This window comes from Ahaetulla prasina, chromosome 1, assembly GCF_028640845.1.
Source record: "Ahaetulla prasina isolate Xishuangbanna chromosome 1, ASM2864084v1, whole genome shotgun sequence".
NCBI classification, from domain to species: domain Eukaryota; kingdom Metazoa; phylum Chordata; class Lepidosauria; order Squamata; family Colubridae; genus Ahaetulla; species Ahaetulla prasina.
This window is the reverse complement of record NC_080539.1, coordinates 23588862-23609751: the sequence shown is the minus strand read 5'-3', so window position 1 is coordinate 23609751 and position 20890 is coordinate 23588862. Positions and strand designations below refer to the sequence as shown.

Sequence of the window (20890 nt, the reverse complement as noted above, 5' to 3'; positions counted from 1 at the left end):
ACCACTGAATTCAGGCAGGACAAAAATAACTGTACCAACTTCTTCAAACTGATATTTTCAAGATGTTAGACTACAATTCCCAATCACTTCCTTGTGTGTTGAGAATTCTCAGAATTAGAGACCAATATATCTATGTAACTAGCGATTAGAGTCATCTGTTAATTTTTCTAGGGTCTCTTTGTCTTATAAATTTAAATGGCAGTTAACAGTGAATCAAAATGAGACTCCTATTTGCCAAACTGCATTTTTCATCTAGCTTTCTGGCAAGAGCTGAAATTTCACAAGGCTTCAGAAAGGGGGAAAGAGACATCTGATGATGAAGTATAGCATGCTTACACATACCAAGTGTGCATTGTGTGACATTTTCAACTCTATCCTGGATGAACTAACTACCTGCCTTTCAACACAGACATATGTGAGACTCTGGAAGTGAATATAGTTTCTATTATCTCTGATGGTTCTTTCCGGAATACTCAGATGATAAATATAAATCTCTTAAAGCTGCCCAAACTCTCTACAGGTTAATAACTGAAGCTTTTCAAGAAGCGCTGATTGAAATGTTCTTAAACCTTACGAAAGTCTTTTTTGTTTTAAGTTTCCACTTCAAAGTTTTCCTTGAGAAAATGTTAGTGGAAAAAGGCTGTACAACCCCTTGTCAGAAAACAGACGAGTACAAATTATCCCTAAGTTGGGTTCAATAACCAATCCCCTCCCAAACTCTTGGGGAATGGCATTAACTGAAGGACCATTAGTCATCATCTTCATATAACACTCCTTCTCTCCTTTCCTGAAGTACTTCAGCCAGAACTCCAGGATGCCAGCGTTAGCAAAGCTTGCACCAGAGGACACAATGGCAGCCAGGCACATTCCCCGACCCCCTGCTCATAGCTACCAAGAATAAAGCAGAGTCCAACACAAGACCATAGTGGAGTAGCATGGACATCAGATCTGTAAGTTTATTTGCTCAATGTACGACGGCTACATAATGACTCACATTCATGATATTCCATCACTGAGGAAAACTGCTAAGAATGGTCCGTGTGTGAAATAATTCCTTACAGAAACACGGAGTTGGAAAAATAATCACTGATTAGACCTTAAAAAGAGTTCACTGCATAACATGACAGAAAAGCACAAACAAAGGCTCATTCAAAGAACATAGTCATTTTTCTCCTACACTGTAATAGTTATAATTTCACCATGACGAACACCAGACATTAAGATTAAGCTAACACTGGTGTTTTCTTTGCTTTCCTTTTTTTAAAAAAAATCATATATAATTGCATGTCACTATAGCAACATCCATAACAGATCAGTTTTGTTACGATCACTATTTGGTAGAGCAAACTTTACCCCCGAAAAAGGAAAAATAAAATAAATTAAAAAATTTTTAAAAATTGTTGAAGACTATTGTCATAGGAATACATAACATCTACAGTATAAGTTAATAAATTTCAAGCTACTTTATAGAAATACAACACCAGCATGCACAATATTGTATCAATAGAATAATGGAGCAGTTATTCATTTCACTGGAGAAACAGTTATCATAGGCAAGTGCATTTCTTTAACAAAAAATTGAAAGAAACCATTCAAGCTGCTCGCATCCCCCAACCCCCTGCCCCCCACTCCATATTTAGCCCTCTTGTGCGATCTTTTTCCCCTGCATAAAGTTTTCCTAAAGCAGCCAGAGCTAGAAGCTGGAAAAAAATCAAGAAATGTTTTGTAATTCCAGTAAATCACTTCCAAATCAAAGCCAGGGATACGCACTGCTCACACATGACTGCAAATTAAAGAGAAGCCTTAAAATGTTCTTCCAGTCCACAATATTTCTTAGAGGTTTCGCTCAGTCACTCAAGTTGCAAGCCTCTCCTCCTTAGTAGAGCCAATGGGATGCACAAAACAGGCTACTGGCGTGGCACTTTACTGAAGTGGCCCTGAAGGGAAAGTCACTGAATGTATATTACCACACTGCAACAAAGTACAATTTATGTTTGGTTTTTTAAAGAAATGTATCTGCACTGGATGCATTGATGCTGATTTGCCAGCTTTTTACAATATCAACCCATCTTAAAATTTTACTTTCTTTGGAATTGCAGACCGTCAAGAAGACTCACCCTACTGTCCAGGTGCATTGTAGCAAATTAAACAGAAAAAAAGTCTAGACCACCATTTCCTTTTCCACAGAGGGAAATAAATCTATTTGTACAATGGGAGTCATTAGAGCCCTGTTTCCTTCTAAGGTGCTTTTGACTAACAGAAGCTATTTTTAAAATAAAAACCCTGTAATTTATGAAGGAAAAAAAGCAATGAATTTCCAATTGCTGATTTATTTTAAAAAATGGATGACAAAAAATTCCTGATCAGCTGTAGTTTCCCCCCACTCCCATCATACTAAGTATTACAAATGAACAGAATTTTCTGTACATCTTTGAAATAGGCCAAGATTTGTTAAATCTTGTTATTTGTTAAATAGGACACTGACATCAGATACTTTTCTTTGTGGATGTTTCTACCCTGATAGATTCACTTATAATCACAGGCTTGCAATACAGAAAGGTCCTGCCTTCAATATGGGCAACAAAAGAAAGGTCAGAGGCATGGGAAAAAGAGGCAGAGGAGATCTGCTGAAAATCTTTTAATTATACTAGGAGAAACGTAAGATTATGAGCAAACTGGCAGCAGGATCCCTGAGGATGGACTATAACACCTTTCTTCTTCCTTTGAAAAAGAAGAAACGGCCTTGGAAAACTCCAGACACTGAATAAGAAAAATACAGGTCTGAATTAACAATAGTCAAACGGCATTATGTTTTAAGAACTTCTCTTGTCCAATTTAAGTTCTGAATCCTTTCCTGTGAATTCCTGTACTACATATAGCCGTTTTCCAAGCATCTATTAAAATATGGCAAAGGAATTAAAACAAGATAGATCGTTTTCATGTAGTATCCAGACATCTGGAAAACTGATTCTCAGATGCAAGCTACAGAAGAACATTAAGCCAGAAAGAAGCAAATTTAAAAAGCTTGGTGTAAAATATGGCTGTTGTGTAGAAATACTGTAAACTGTAATGTAATGTTAATACTGCAGGCTACCTTCAGCATCTAAACTCCAATACTTATGATCTTAGAATCTTGGGATCTTTTTAAAATTATGCCATAATAAATGGGAACTCAAATCTTCCATAATTGGAGGTGGACAATAGAGAGACAAGACAAAAATTCCATCTTAACATAGTGTGACATTTCATTGAGAAGAGAATGACTGGGAAACCTTACTGGAACCACAGAACAGCTTCTCAAACAAACAAACAAAGAAATCAAACCAAGGGAAAAAAAGAGAGAGGGCCATTCCATTCAAGTTAGTCATCATTAACTTCATGTATGCCTAGCAATTAAGATAACTTAAAGACAGCTCCCCTTGAATTAATAATCAACTGAACAGTCCATATGCCATTGTGAGGCTGCTATTCTACTCCATACCACCACAGCCAGCCTGATTTTCCACTAGTGGTGTTTTGGCAAAAGTGTCACAGAGGCAATCAAAGACAGGTTGCGGGGAGCCTCCCTGGAAGATCACACCTCCTTTTTCCCCTACCCCACCCCTGACCCCCTCCCCCCCACTTTTCACTTGTGGGAAAAAAAATAAAGACTGCAGTAGTAGCATCGGCGTGCGGCTGCCAGTCCATCCAAAGGTTCTAGTTGTTGCCTTCACCACCGTCGTCATCTTGCTGGTCGCTTGTCCAGAGTGTTAGGTTATCACGGAGCAGCTGCATGATGAGCGTTGAGTCCTTGTAGGAATCCTCGTTGAGGGTGTCCAGCTCAGCAATGGCATCATCAAAAGCCGTCTTGGCCAGGTGGCATGCCTGTTCAGGGGCATTCTGGATCTCATAGTAGAAAACAGAGTAGTTAAGGGCCAGCCCAAGTCGGATGGGATGAGTTGGCTGCATGTGTTCCTTGCTAATCTCATGAGCTTCATTGTATGCCTTCTCAGAGGATTCCACCACAGTCGCTCTCTTCTCCCCTGTGGCCACCTCAGCAAGATAGCGATAATAGTCCCCTTTCATCTTCAAGTAGAAGACTTTGCTCTCATATTGGGTCTCGCTGCAGTTCTTGATCAGGTAGTTGTCTAGGAGACTGAGTACATCCTGGCACACAGCTTCCAATTCCTTCTCAATCTTCTCACGATAAGCCCGCACCATCTCAATTTTCTTCTCATTGCCATCAGCAGAGGTCTTCTGCTCAATGCTACTAATTACTCGCCAAGAGGAGCGTCGGGCCCCAACTACATTCTTGTAAGCTACAGACAAGAGGTTTCTTTCTTCATTAGAGAGTGGCTCATTCAGCTCTGTCACCTGTATGAGACAAAGGATGACAAAATATATTTAATTAATAGTTTTGCTTTTTCATTTGCAATCATGCCACTTTTGAATTGAATTCAGTGAAATGTTTCTCACCAACCCACTAATTAAATACATCATAACATTTCTTAAATACAACATCATAACATTTTCACACCATTACAAATGACTTAAAATAATACATCATGCAAAAATTGGGCAGTTTGAGCATTATGAAGGTTAAAAAATATGGTCCAGACCAAGAAAAGTTACTAGCAGTAATTAAGATTAATAGTTAGTCCCAGACTTACAACCAGTCCGTTCAAGTTCTACCTTGGGGGGTATTTATGTCCCAAATTCAAAGTTACAATGTCCTCCCCCGCCATTTGCATCATCCCATTATTACCTGTGTTTTATGAACTTTTAATAAAAAAACTGACATTTACTTCCATTTTTCACCAAAACCCTATCGTAGCAAATGGTGCCGTGGTGGCCCAGTGGTTAGAATGCAGTACTGCAGGCTAACTCTGTCGACTGCCAGAAATTCGACCCTGACTGGCTCAAGGTTGACTCAGCCTTCCATCCTTCCAAGGTGGGTAAAATGAGGACCCAAATTGTTGAGGGCAATAGGCTGACTCTGTAAACCGCTTAGAGTGGACTGTAAAGCACTATGAAATGGTATGTAATTCTAAGTACCATTGCCATAGCAAACCATTAGTTTGCTTAATGACTATAGCAGTTAACAACCATAGATTTGTTTAACCACAGCCACAAAAATGATTATGAAATTGAGTCAGTCATGTGACCAACACACTATTATCATTATGAGTTACAACTATGATAAGCAGGCTCCATTATAATGGTACTCGAGAACTACTACTACTAAGACAAGGGTCAGCAACCTGTGGCTCTGGAGCCGCATGAGGCTCTTTCATCCCTCTGCTGCAGCTCCATGTCACTCAAAATATGCATCACAAGTGCCAATTTATTGAGCTTTTCGACCCCTGATAGGCCAACCATGGATAAATCCAAGAAAAGAAAAGTTTCAGAAGAAAACAGAACATTTAATTCAACTACATATGTTAGTTTTGTGGCTGCTTAGGAAATAGTCAGGCATGGGAAGGGTTTTGTGGCTCCCAATGTTTTCTTTTCTGTGGGAAAATGGTCCAAATGGCTCTTTGAGTGCTTAAGGTTGCCGACCCCTGTAGTAGGAACATCATCACTAGAAGTAAATTTTGTTTTAAAATTTTTCGGCTAGCAATACAGAGACAGAGAGGTAATTCCAAAATTATATTAGGTTGTAAAGATTTATTAGGTTATAAAGATTTGATGAACACTATTTTAAAAGGGGGTTCTTTAGAAATAAACTAAAATCACAGAATTGTAGAAGTCAAGTCTGAAAGGCAGTAGTTTGAAATGAAAGTCACAGAGTGATCATGAAAAAAGTAAATAGGAAGTAAGCCAGGCAGCAAGGTTGAAAATAATATGCTAATGAGAGACAAATGTACTATACAGATAGGACAAATTGAGAAATTTGAAACTCAGAATGCTATTGAGGTCCTTAGTCCGCTGATTTTCATGTTACTTTTCATGGTCTACAAGACTTGAAAAGTATTCCTAAAAAAAGAAGCTGATCCTAGAAGTCAAAATCTTCCTGTATGCTCTAATGACATTTTTATGCTAAATTTAGCATGACCACTACGCTTAATTTTGGCAAGCAAGTAGCCAAAGTTAGTCGTTTGCAGTCTTAGCAATGGTGTCACAATTACCACAAAAATGCCTGTATCTTGCCAATATAGGAACTCAGCATCTACCAAAGCTAACCAAATGGGAATATCTGTATTTGGTACACTGGCAATAATAAAAAAAATATACCTCTTACACAAATACACCAAACTAAGAGAACAAACTATCTACCCAAATAGAGCTATTACTTTCTAATACATTAAACAATTTCAGATGGCTGCTGGTGGAAGTATTTAATCAGCAACATCAATTAACTTGACACCAGAATTTCAAACTTGTATAGTACATACTTTTTATAATGAAGGACAGACTCAGCAAAAGCAGGCATGTAACAGCCCCCAGCAAGAGCATCAAGATGGGATCTTAGTGACAGCAAGGCAAATAGGTATCATATTTAAGAATGCCATTCTGCCACCAACACAGCATTTTTCTATTTTAGGCCACAGAATATTTATTTTTTTAATTTTGTTTTATAAAATATGCTAGAAAGCTATTTAACACTTGACAGGCTTATTTTAGCTACATTTACCGGTAATCATTTAATCATTCTTTAAAAGAAAAAATTGTCTCTTAACAATTTTCCTGAGGTTTGGTATCTGCTGAGAAGTAAAAACCTGGCATCCAAGAAGTTTACAAACCTGGAAAGGGGTTTACACTTTAGATGGACAGCATTGTAGAGTATAGCAAGTAATTCTAATTTATGACAGATCTACAGACTCCTGTTATTCTGGAACAATACAAAAGACCAAAGCAGACCTGAAACATCTCCTAGCAGAGAAGTTCTCCTGAGGCAGCTGCCGCAGTTATACACCTATAATATTGTATATATTACAAGTGATAAGCTTACACACACTCATGTGTGTAAAAAAGAAACAACCAGTATCCCCAGCTAATGTTACTTATCTGCAGAATGTTAGAAATTTAGGTAAAACAGGAATGAAGCACTATTGGTAAGTTTGTGCAAAGTTTTGTAATGAAAAATGTATGACTTTTATAAACTCTATATTTATAATCTTATAAATCTATATAACTTTAACTTTGCTCTAGACCAGTCTTTTCCCAGAACACTCCAAATGTTTTGAACTGTATCAGCCTTGACCAATAGGTACACAAATACCATCATTAAAGGGTATAACATCATACCTCCCCTTCAGATATATCTGAAGGGGATGGGAGGTTTGCCACCAAAGTATAGTTTTTATAATAAAACAGCCCAACTTTGAAGCTGAATTAATTTCCTCAGTGTAACCAAATGTTACACATCAGTTTCATAAGCTGGAGTCAAGGAGTAAAATGGATGGTACAATTCTGTATTTTTCTTTCGAAAATTGTACAAGTCTAACCCAAATGAAACTTTACCCCTGGAAACAGGTTAGAACAGACATAGCTTCATTTGTATAGGTATATATGTCAATGAAATTAACAACACAAATATAGCTTTAACACAAAAAGATAAGAACTTTTTAGATATGCATTGTTTTCTGCTTTTTTGTATGATTTTACATCACCAATATTGTATTTATAATTCATTTCATATTATATACTCAGGAAGGCTGGTACCAAGAATAGAATATAGATCTTGTTAAATATTTGTAGATGGGAAGACATTCAATACACTATTCTGTAGGTTACTGCTCTCTGCAGTGGCCAGTTTTCCTCACAATTTATTTCCCCTGCCCCATTTTTTCTTTAAAAAGTTACTAGCAAAATGGCTTAGACCAGGGGTGTCAACCTCAAGGCCCACAGGTTAGATCCAGGGTGCTTAAATCCAGCCCGTGGGGCCAGCCTGGAAATATCAAAGGACTGGCCTGCGGGTGCCTCTGTCAGCCAAAGTGGGCTGCATGCTGTCCCCCGCGGCTAGTTTTCAGCCTCCCGCAGCATTCTTCCGGCCAAAAACAGGCCGCATGGAGGCTTCAGGAGAACTACAATGCTGATCCAGCCGAAGAAATCCAGTTTGATACTCCTGACTTAGACTCTTAATAGATTTTAAAGTTACAATTCTGATATGGTTATTTCATGTATCTCATAATTCCAATCTTACCTTAATCTAAAATTTGTCTTCACGGGTTAACACATATAATCTGGATGATGCATTTGAAGAGATTTCCCATTTTTAGAATCAAGGTATTCTCCTTATTGACTAAGTACTGTACAATTCTTCCTTACATGCCCCTCTCAATACTTAATGATTTTCACATCTACGTTCTTGTCATGATTAAACAAGTTGTATTTTATAATTCTGTTATGAACAAGCAAAGTCTGATATATATGACCATAATTGAGCCCTGCAAATAAAGTCCAAGTGATGATAGTTGTAATGCGGGTCATATGACCTGACCCAATTTTAAGACCTTTGTGGCATTCATAACCCAAATACCACAGCCATGAGACAAACTCACTGTTTGCTATGGAGCACTTTTCTGCCAAAAATGCCTTAAATCATGCTCATGTGACTATAGGGCACTGCAAAGGGCCATAGATGCAGGCTGAATGCCAAGCATTCAAAAATGCATTTATGTTTGGGAATGTTGTAACTTAAAAAATGGGATCTGTCATAACTTCAACCAGTCGCTAAGTGACCAGTTGTTAAGTCAAGCCTGCTTGTAGTTCTGTAAGATTCGCATTGAACACAAATCAATATTATGCATGAAAGTAATCCTCGAGCTTTGGAAGCATTTCCAGAACAAATACAGGAACCATAAGGTATATTAATTACTTTAATTTATATTTATTTATATCTAAATGTAACTATAAACTCTTCTGGACTTCTTCCCATGTTTTCAGTATCATATAATGCCTTCATAAAGATAGTTACAACCTCAGTTTTATTAGTTAATGAATAACATCATCTAAATTTCAAAACTGCAGGCAACTGTGCACCATCCTAGTGTGCTGAGCTGCAACAGAATCAAAGGGAAACATTTCCACAACTGGTTAGCTATCATGAAGCAGGCAAGCATTAAAAAATCCTTGGCAACGCAATGATGCACTTGCACATATCAGAGGGGAGAAGAGGAGAGGCAGAACTTAAAATTCCTCTCTCTTATTCTTGTCCAAAGAACACCTTTAAGGATCAGTCATCACTTTTATGGAACTTTTAAGGATCAGTAATTTCACTATAAATGATGTTGCTAAGCTTTCTTCCTTGAATGGCAATTGTCAGATAAATGTGACCTTATCAAGCAACAATCCCCAAATAAATTATTTTCATACTATCCTGTCATAGCACATCTAGCCTTCCCAAACCTGTTGACCCATGAATGTTACCATTACCAAAATTCTGGCTCACAGGAACTTGTACTTCATCCCCACATTTAATGGGCATCTTTATACAATATAAATACTAATAAACAAACTACTCTGAACAAATTCTGTAACAATTGGACTGAAGATCAACTGATTTGAAATACTTCAATGGGCCAGCAGCTTCCTCTCAATAATTGCCATTTTACAATAGACCACTACCCTTCTAACCTGTGATATCTACTCTGACAACAGGAGATCCAGATTGAAATCTCTCTTCCCTCTTTCAGGTTTTAGTGAAAAAAAATGCTGACCTGAAACTTCCTTCCTGCAGGAAAATATCTGCCCTGAATTGTGGTTTCTACCTTAGTCTCAACTATCACCAAATTCAGATGATTTTATTTCCCACAGAACACAGCTAATCATTTATTCTATCTGGGCTACTGGCCCTTGAGAGAAAATGGTTCCATTTCAATATGTTAAAATATACAGATACTCCTCTACTTATGACCACAATTGAGCCCAAAATTTCTGTTGTTAAGCGAGACATTTGATAAATGAGTTTTGCCCCATTTTACAACCTTTCTTGTCACATTGGTTAAATGAATCACTGCAGTTGATAAGTTAGTAACCTGGTTGTTAAGTGAATCTGGCTTCCCCATAAACTTTGCTTGTTAGAAAGTTACAAAACTTGATCACATGACCTTGGGAAACAGCAATAAGTCGTAAGTATGAACCAGTTGCCAAGCATCTGAATTTTGATCATATGATCACGAGGATGCTACAACAATCATAACTTTGAAAAACAGTCATAAGTCACTTTTTTAGTGCCGTTGCAAATTTGGTCACTAAATGAACTGTGGTAAATCAAGGATTATTTGTTACACAAAATATTGAAAGCCAACAAAAGTAATGTAACAAAATAGTTAAACAATACATTGCTGAGAATAGCAACATTTTAAAAAACTACACCATTTACAAAGGATTCTCCAAGTTTCTGACCAACCCACTGGATCTCATAGGAGGGCTGGCTACTCTAGAGCCTTTTTATGAAACAGCCATCATGCAGGAGCCAGGAGATATTATTTATTAAATGTATATGCTGCCCATCTCATGGTTCAAGACAACTGAGTGGTTTATGAGAAGTTTTCTACCTCTACACCTGCCATATGAAATAGCCTCTTCACTGAGATTTAGATGGCATCAATCATGCTAGTCTTCTGGAAGGCCATGAAAACCTGGCTTTTCCCTCAGGCATTAGGACCAGGCTATTAGTGGAGCCTGATATACATATTTTGGAAGCTGAGTCATTTTGTGAGATGCCTTGGCTCTTATATTGTATTATGACAGTACATACCAATTCTACAACGTTTATCAAGTCCCCATCTAGCAAGACTTCATTATGAAGTCAGTTAGTTATCTAAACTTACTGCCCTACAAAACAATACTTGGCATTTGATAGTATCTCACTACCAATCTCTTCAGATTGTTACATGACTTCATGGAAAGCTTTGAGTGTTCCTTTATGGTGAATTACCATTTTCCAGAAAAATGATTGCAAGTATATTTATCAGATTTATGAAATGTTGAATAATGTGAAAGACAAAATATTTAAACATAAAGTAAATGACAATAGTTTGGCAAGCAATTTGCTATTAGCTGAAAAATTCATTGGGCCTATTAAATTCCTCAGTCTTTTCTCAATCATTAAAGAAACAGGTATCCATTCTACCAGTTTCACAATATGCTGTTTTTCTCCCCAATTTCCAGTCATTAGGGTATAATGTACATGAAATCCATGTGTTTGAAGCTTGTGTAAAATACAGAAGCTCAGAGCCCTGAACACAGAAATAGTTATATATTTGAAAGCAGGGTTTTTGTCTGATTTGGAATACCATATGAATTCTTCATACATCACTTCCTGAACAAACAGAATAATTCCTCCCTAGATCTAATAAAGTAGAGGAGCATTTTCATTATCATTCTTTTTCTGCAGAAAGCCTTTCATTTCTTAGTTTCATAAAAATACTAAATTAATGGATATACTTGAAAAATGTGCTAATAAAATTATGTTTTCCCACAAATAGTAATTTTTCCCCCTAAAGGTAGAGAACTTAGAAATTTCATTTACAGTTTATTCACCAATATGTGCTCTATCTTAAAAAATATACTCTGAACATGGTAAGTCAGAACCAACCATTCCACAAGCAGGCAATTAACTAATTTATGAAAAAACATTGCTTAATTATTTTTTCTTACAAATATCCCCTATTGTGCTGTTGTGGTTGTTCCCATCTATTTTATAGGGCATTTCTGCTTGCCTAATCCTTTCATGTTATAGGAAATTCAGCAACCTTTTCTAGGTGTTGCATCATTACAGTATAACATCATTGGCTTTACAATACAGGTTTTATAATTAACCTTAAAATCCCAAGTTTTAATTAAAAGGTGGATATAATTATTTCAAATATTTGAATTTGGTGTAACATCAACTTTAATACAATTGGAAGATTTCCCAAACTTTCATTTGAAAAGTTATTTTAAGGCATCCAATGTGGAATGTCCAGCCAATGCAATGGAAGCAAACTGTGCAATATTCTTATCATTCAAGCACTGCCAGTTAAAGGCAACTTATTCAGACAAAATCTCTACTCCACTGATAGGTAGAATTGGCTATGGTTTTTTAATATTATGAAATTATCTTTCCATCACCAGAAACATACTGTGTACATTATTCCTCTAATAATGGAGGTGATGCCTCTTATTCCTCAGAGTGGATGGTGGGTGCAAGAAGAATATACCAGTAATAATGCACAATCCATACAAAGTTCTGCATGGTTTCTCTATGGTGATAGATACATCATCTCTGCAATGCCATGAGACCAAAGCAGATGCATTTTTGACCCTGCTTAAATAGCTCTGCTTTTTGTAACCTATTTTAGCTATACTGAAATCACAGGAAGTAGAAAAATAATTCTCCAAGAGAAAAGGATTTTTTAAAAGCTCCAAGGAATTAATTATTGTTAAAGTGGAACAGTTATTAGCAAAGAATCTGGGCACCATGTTGCACAAAACATTTATCCATATATTCTGTTTATAAATTCTTACCAGCTTTAGTAAAAATATAAACAACTAACTAACCATCATTTTTCTCACTTTGATCTACCCAATAGACAAAAAGTCATAATGTTTCTGGATTAAAAAAAATTCAAAACACATGAGCACCTACAAAGGTGCACCAAAAATTTCTATAAAGTCAAAAAATTCTATCATTTTTTTTTTCTAGGCAAGGTTGCTCACTTTAGAATTGTATTAACATTTGCTTTTCAGACTATGTAAAAAAATATACATTAAAAGTATACCACAGTTGGATATTGTATTTCTAAATAGAAAACACCATTTTCAATATACCATAAAATATATATTTTCCCATATCAAAAATGCTTTCTTTAAAATAAAATAGACTAATTTAATTTTTTTATATCTTGCAACACAACCCAAATATAGCATAGACGAATACTGAGATGAACCTTCTAATCTGAATTATTTGCATAGGAACATTTGCTGGAAAACACATCTTTAGCAAGCACTGAAGAAAAAGATGTGCTGTGATAGAAAAGAGGTAAAGACGAAATGCAGCAACATATTCGGTTCAAGCTGTAACCTACGCAGTAACTGTTGCTATGGAGACGAATGGGGAATATTCCCCACCAAAATTCTCACATTTAGTGACCTAAAATATTTGCAACTGATGAATATTCGCTCAGCAATTGACTAGTTCAGAGCATATCTGAGCCTTAATTGAAAAGTAACCTGGAGCTCCATAACTAGGCAAATTTCAGATATCTGCACTTAATTCAATATTATTGCAGCTGCCTCAGTCAGCTGTTCAAAAAGATTGTCATTACCTAAATTGACATGGCCAAATTTGAAGAAATGTCACTCCCAGAATACAAGCCAATTCTGAAAGCCATTTGTTTTGATAGTAGCCTCTATCGATTATTTATGACTATGTATCAGTAAACAATGAATTCTTATGAATTTAAAAAAATAAAACATATGAAACCATGTTATATAAATATCCGATTACCAGTCACGTGAGCATAGATTTCTGTTTGACAATATCACGAAGTCTCACCAATTCTCATTTAGGGAACTGAGAAGATTGCCTTGTTGCAATACGTAAGAAAAGTGCCAAATGTCCATTGCATGTAAGAGTGGGATTTGCTGACATATGCTTAAACTGAAACAGGTATGTTTTAGTTTACATATGGAATGAAACAGAACATTTTATTCCAGATACTGTACAAAATTCAGTTTTTACAAGTATAAGTAGAAGAGGAAGTCAAAATGGAAAAAAGCCAAGGCTGAGAGGTTTTCCAGGTGATGGCAACAACAGCAGAGTAAGTTAGATGAGCAGCTGAACAGACACTAAGAAAATTAGAGTGGGAAGGCCAGAGAAACAGAGACTTTGGTGGCAACTAACGGGCAAGGAAGGGAGAAGAGATGAGGCAACTCACATTAGCCTTGCCTACTTACTCCATAATTCAGGGATATTATTTTAGTTGCAGCCTAAAACAAGCAAATTGCTATTTTTCAATTTTATTTCTGCTGATCCAAAATGGTTGAGCACAACTTCTGGAGAGCAATGATTTATTCAGGTTTTGTAACAAGATATGGTTTTCATTTTGTTCACATCCCTACAGCACATTATTTATCATAAGCTGAAAAACTATACTCTTACATTGCTGCAGCGTCATCAGGAAAAAAAGGAAAAGAAGTAAATTGAAGTAAATATTTTCTTCTGTTTAAAAAATCCCTAAACCATACAGGTTTTAGGGAGCGTGTAAAGCTTCTACACTGACATTTCTCACTTTCTGGCAGGCATATAGCAATTATGTACAAGCCAACTTATTCATCTTGGAAAGTTAACCTACTAGCAGAAGACTTTTCTTCTTCCTCTTGAAATTTTTAGATGGCAAAATAGCAGAAAATTAAATATCACAAGATATAAACGTAGGCAAAAGCTGAGTTTCCCTAACTTCACAAGTTGTCTGAAATGTGGATGGCCTATTATCTTAAAACTGAAATACCACAATCTACAAATCTGCAACACAGGTCCAGGTACCTGAGAGGTATAAGTATCAAAAAATCTGATCTTATTTACCATTTACTACCATAAACAGGATTCTCTATGCCAAGTGCCAGCAATAAATTAGATACAATTATATAGCCACAGTTATTTTCAGCCAATTTTCAGCCAATTATATATTGGCTGAAAATGCCAATTTCAACTGATCTTGTACAGTATAATTTAAAGCTATTTCTCCCACCAAATGAAACACCTGTCACTACTATAAGGGGAAAAAACAGTATGTTATTAATCTTTACAAACAAGGAAGCAATTAGAAAATTAAAGATTTAATCCTATATACTTACCTGAAATTGGAAGTAAAGGTCCTAGGCTCAATAAAGGTTAGTTCTGAGAAAAATATATAGGACTGTATTATACCTTGATTAAGAAACATTTAAGGCAACTAACACTAATTAATGGTTTAATGGCATGGAGCACACAATATTATTCTTCTAAGAAAATAATCAAATGCAAAATATCATGCAACACTAAAAAGCAGAATAACCCACACATTGTGTTTAAATCCTTAGATCCAAACCCTCTCAGCTATGTGCCCTTGCTTAGCTTCTAAAAAGAGAGCTCAATAATTAATCTAATGCCCTTTTAAAAGCCATATAAAAGTCCATTTGATTTTGCAATTTTCGTCAGTTTACATCTTTCTTCTAACATTATCTATTGTGCATTAACTCAGTGATAGACAATCTGGGAGGTAAATCTCAAAGTCCATCACTATTTGCTTTTTTTCATATGGAGACATTATCTGGCCAAGCAGACAGCCAAAGAGCCACCTACATACACACTATCTGATGGATTTGGTGGCAGGTAAAAATGATGGAAGAATAACAGTATCTCTTGTTCCTGCTATCTTCAAGTTCTGTAACAGCTGACTACGTCCATGTCTTTTAATTAAATTTAATATTTTTCGAGTCCGAAACTATCTCACCATAATTATCATTATGACAATATCTAAATACTAATCAGTTAGAGTTTACCATTTACTATGTGCTGATTCCTGAATTAACAGAAACACTGTAGTTGCAAAGGGTAGATTTCTAATCTATCTTTGTACAGTGATAGCCTTTTCAGTAAATAGTACATTAAAGGTCACCTGTAATATCACACTGTGCCCTAATGCTATTATTAAGTTTCGGACCCTTAGATACAGAGAAACATTCAAAAAAAGTTTACAAGATACTCCCATTCTAAAGAAGAGAAACAGAAAATTATTTGTTAGCAGCTTATCCATAAATGTTCAAGATAATTGTGTAAGGCCTTGTTAAGAACATACTGGGTTATTTAAGTTTTGTTAAATAAGAACATTCAATGCTGATTTAAGATACACCATTTTCAAGTTACAGAAGGCCCAATAATTAGATAGATGCTAAAAATAAAATTATATATTATTTAACTTACCATGTCCTTCTTTATGAAATCTGAATTAATTCAAAATAATAAAGATGAAGTTGATAAATCAGAGGTCCAAAAGTATTGCATTAAAAAATCCAGGCACTATGCAGTTCCTATGAACTGAGAATTGGCAAGCAATTTATCTTCAAACAGGTTAGAGGCCTCCATCTTTGTTATAAATAATGGTTACTGATCTAGACTCCTACAATAAGCTGTTGGATGACAGCTATGAAGTTGATCCACAAGTTCCATATAGAAGCATCCATTTCAGAGATGCTGTCAGCACATCCTGTTGGACTTTACCTGCATGGAGTCTCCTAATTTCAGCAAGTTATTTTAACAAATGGCTTTCAAAATTCACCCAAGTGAAGATACAGCAAGACTCTGTAGGACAATGTGCTCTTATGTGCATGCTACATACAGAACATTCAGAAAAGGAATACTGATACACAACACATAAAGAGTTTTAAGATTTCACACCACAGCAATTATAGTTAACCTCTAAAATTAGAGGCAATATACCTCTGACTGCCACATGCTTTGAAAGAGGAAGAATGCATTATTGTCTTCATATCCTGCTTAGTCCTGCTATCCTTCATGAGAACTGAAATGCTAGTCATTGATCTGATGAAGCAGACTTTTTACACTTAATAGTTTAATGATGTTGGCATGTCTCCATTGCCAAGATTCTCATTTATCAATCTTCAACAGGTATCTAAGTTCATTAGGTTAAGAAATAAACCACAAGTCACATTTAGGATGCAGTCTAGAACACTGTATTTTGTTGTAGATATCAGTTTAATTGCAATTCTTATTTCTGCATTATCTGAGACAAAATGCTATATATGCAGTCAGTCACCACCTGGGTGCACTGCAGCCTCTATTGTTATGTGACATCATTGCCTTACAATGGGAAATCAGTGAGAGGTCATAAGTCTTGCACACAGCTGGAATGGGATAGGATGATGTGAGATATGGCTATTAGGACTGTAATGTCATTTCTGAATGTAATAGCTCTATTTTTTTTGTCTTAGATTTAATAGAGGGCAACAAGCAGACTGTCAAAGATTTAGATGATAACTGATGTTCTGTAACAGTGGGATGCTGTAAGAGATTATATTTTCATTATTTTACACAAGAGTAGACTTCACACAAAATTGTTGATACTTAAGGAAATCACAGGAAACACAAAAGGAATTTGGAAACCTATTGGAGAAATCAGGCATCAAGTCAGAAAATATAATGCATATGTTGCAAAACCCAGGACTAAAGACTCACATTCAGCTGCTCTAAGTGAGATTAATCTGTATGCACCGATTGGCATCAAGCCACATTGCAGAAATGGTCTGCCCAAAATTAACAGAGAACCGCTATGCCACATATGGATCTCCATCTCATTTATATTGCTAGCTGAATCTTCCTGTTCTCAAAAAAGCTGTGGCAGTTCTATTTCCTTGACAAACACAAGGTTAGGACAAAATGGTGCAATAAGATAAAGAGCAACATCCTAGGCAGACTGCGACAATTCTAGTCTAGATCAGTATTCGCTATTCATCAGTGAGAGGCCATGCTGGCTTCTCTTAAAGGCTCAGACCTGACTAACAAGGCAAATATAAAGAACTGTTCTCCCCTTTAAAGCAACCCCTCCCTCCCTCTCTCCACCCAGTCTAGCCTCTCTGCAATATGACAAATGCAGAATCTTCTGGAATGACTTGATACTGCCTCCCACGATTGCTTTGTTTGCAAGATCAGATAAAAAAAATTCTTTTTTATTTATTGGTTTGTTTAAAAATGAAATAAACTCCTCCAGTTTATAGTATTTAAGACCTCTGTTCCACAATGACCTATTATCTGTACTAAAATTAATCAAACAATTGAACAAATCTTCAAATAAACACTTTTGAAGACAGACTATATAAATATGAAGGTTATTCCACAAAAGAAAAGAACACTCATCAGAAGCTTAAGAAAAGGATGCACTAAAATGGATAAAAAATACCCCAAGAAAGAAATTAAGAACTAATCGGTGTACAAAAATAATTTTCAACTGGCAATTCTCCCTATATTATCCAAATTACCCCCAAAGAGTGCTGAATAGAAAACTGAGGTAAAGATTTGCAGTTCAAAAGAATATGCTTTTACTGATCAAAATCATAATCTTAGCTCACTGTCTATCATGAAGCAGATTAAGGGATGAGTTGGTTGCCAATTGTGGGTGGGGCTGCTTGTGGGAGTTAGGGGGTGGGTATACTAGCTGAATTACTGGGAAAGACTACTAGGGAGTGGCACCGCCCAAGCACTAGAGAGGGGGAGCAAAAGGGGGGGGAAAAGACAGAACATCCATGCCACTAGGTATGCCCTCTCAACAGAACATAGGATTACTCATATTTCTGCAATATGGTGATACAAAGGGAGGGGCAAGCAGTAGTATAGCTTAATCTCAAAGTACTGAAATGTAAGTAGCATAAAATCCCCCCTTCTCTTTTCCCCCCAATGCAGAAAAGAGACTACTTTAACTAGGCCCAATGATGAGGCAAAACAGAATAGTTTCATCGGTCCACCCAGGAACAAGCAAAAATTGTAGAGGAAGGTGATTACAACTAATATTACAATGTAACTCCGTTAAACATAAAGATTCACTGCAATTGCCGCCTGTGACACACCAACAACTTTATGGAACAAGGAAAAAAAACACCTAACTTCAGTTCAGAACTGCATTTGAATATGCCTGTTTAGAGGAACCAAATACTATTTAATCATTTCAAAGAGGGTCACATTTCTTTGAACTTCCAAAGATTACATTGCATAATATGAGGACAGTAAAGGCAGAGTACTCCATTTTTTTTTTGAAGAAGAGATATTTCTTCAGCACTGGAGGAGACAATACTTGGGAGAGGTATTCCCTCTAGGAGAAAAAAAAAATCCCTTCTTTGTATCCGAACAAGAAATAATGGGAAATTTCAGTCCGAGAGACAGCACGGAGTACGCTCCCTCTTTCCAGCACAGAAAGGAACATGGTTCTCTCCTTCCCACTCTTAAGCAGGGTGGGGCATTTGCTCTGGAAGTTTGTAAGAAATAAGATTCTCGCCCTCACTTAAACCAGTATCAGTAATGCGTTATTTCAAATACTTTATAAAGACACACAAAGCAGGCACACAGGAGAAAGTCAGGTTGCATGCCAGAAGACATTCAGAATGCAGTGGGGATGTTAATAATGAGATCTGACCCAAGGTGGAATAATCTCCTTTATAGACACGTGCAGGAAGAAAGGAGCTCTTTTCCTCTAGGCGTGGCAGTGTCAGGAAGAGAAGAAAGCACTCTTTGCTCCTTGAAGCCATTTCCATTATTTAAAAAGCAAGATAAGAAATTAACAGCACCTCAGCCCCCAAGTATTTTATGTATGGGACAAGAATGTGTGTGTGTATATATATATATATACATGCACACACACAAAGACTGCATAGAAAGTTGAATGTAAGAAACCTTAAATACTGTATCCCTATCATTCATTTCTTCCCAAATAGCTGCCAATTTCCCTCCCTCCGCCCTCCCCAAAAAAACCCGATGATTCATCATGAGAAGGACATTTTCTACAGCCACTATAAGGAGGGGGGACTTCAAAGTGAAACACATTGAAAAATTACGAGCGAAGGAAAAGAGAGTATTGTATTAACACCATTTTGAAGAATCGTTTTATCCTATTCCTTTTGGGGAGAAGACAGGTGATAAAATACAAGGCTTTTCTCGTCAATCCCCCCCCCTTTCCTTTCGATACAGTGTATTTTCTCCCCCATCCTCATTAGGAAAACCGTTTCCCGCAAGAAAAAGAAAAGGAAAAAAAAATCTACCCAAGTTATTAATGGGACCAAAGAAGAGCAAAATAACAGTATTACTTTATTTCTGCATATTGTCATTATTTCCTCTTCTTTGACGTTTATTCCATCAGAGCGTCAACCTAATTTCCTCACACAAGTGAAAGAGTGGGGAGGGAAAACCTACTTGCCACTTTTCAAAATTATTTCCCCTCATGTATGTTGGGAAAGAAAAGTGGAAATTATCTTCCTTCTTACTTCAAAAAAAAAGAAAAAAAATCTCCAGACAAAAGTCCCCAAAGGAGAATTTTCCTTCAGAAATAGGCGGCGGGAGGGCCCTTTTTATTGCCGCTACGGCGGGAAACGGAGGGCAGAAAAGGGCGACTTACGTTCTTCATGGCAGCCGCCATGTCGTCGTATCTCTCGGCTTGCTCTGCCAGCCGGGCTTTCTGCACCAGCTGCTCGCGGTCGACCATCTTTACGGGGTTTTTCAGAGGCTGGGAGGTTTTGCTTCTTTAAATGTTTTTGTTCTGCTCCCGACCGAGGCTAGAGAGAGAGAGACTGAGGAGGAGAGAGAGAGAAACACAGAAACAAAACCAAAAAAAAAAGAAAAAGATGCAGCAGCAGCCAGAGAGCAGGCGATTGGTTGGTTGGTCGGCCGACCGGCCGAAGCGGGGTCGCGTGCGAGGCAGGCGGTTCGACGGCTTTGCTTCCCAGAGCGCGAGACAACTCGCCTCTTTCCCCCTTCACGCTCACGCCGCTACTGCTCTTACGGCAGCGGCGACGGAGAAGGCGGCAGCTGTAGTAGCAGTGGCGCCTGCACCCAACAGATATACGCATGCGCTTCTTTACCTCGCGGGGATCCTCTAGCCCCGCCAAGGCCCTCCTCTTTCCTCCTGTCCCGCCCCCTTTCAAACCACGCCTCCTTAGCTGAGGAGAAAAAAAAGAGAGAATTGGGCACGGGCGCCAAAACTGCACACAAGGGCCGGGTCTACTCCAAGATGACGCAGCCATGAAAAGCACCACGGGAGCTGTAGTTTGAGGGAGGATGTGATCGGAGAGAAGGTTGCCTCAGATGAGAAGCAGCCGTTTTCCGGAGAGCAATATTCGTGCCTCTTAGGTGAAGAAAAAAAATCCTTGTAATGCAGCACATTAAAATTCTAATTAATTTGCTTCCAGAAGTGGTGGGTGCTCCACAGTAATGAAATCT

The 20890-nt window shown here is 37.2% G+C and overlaps 1 protein-coding gene across 1 annotated transcript; it reads right to left on the bottom strand.

The window, feature by feature from the left end:
- Positions 1-923: 923 nt before the first annotated feature.
- On the bottom strand, positions 924-20534 carry YWHAG (tyrosine 3-monooxygenase/tryptophan 5-monooxygenase activation protein gamma). Its single transcript, XM_058164425.1, has 2 exons — positions 20070-20534; positions 924-4353 (listed from the first exon to the last, which is right to left on the bottom strand). The coding sequence occupies exons 1-2, from the start codon at positions 20154-20156 to the stop codon at positions 3697-3699; spliced, it is 744 nt and encodes a 247-aa protein (XP_058020408.1). The 5' UTR covers positions 20157-20534; the 3' UTR covers positions 924-3696.
- Between the last annotated feature and the right edge of the window lie 356 nt (positions 20535-20890).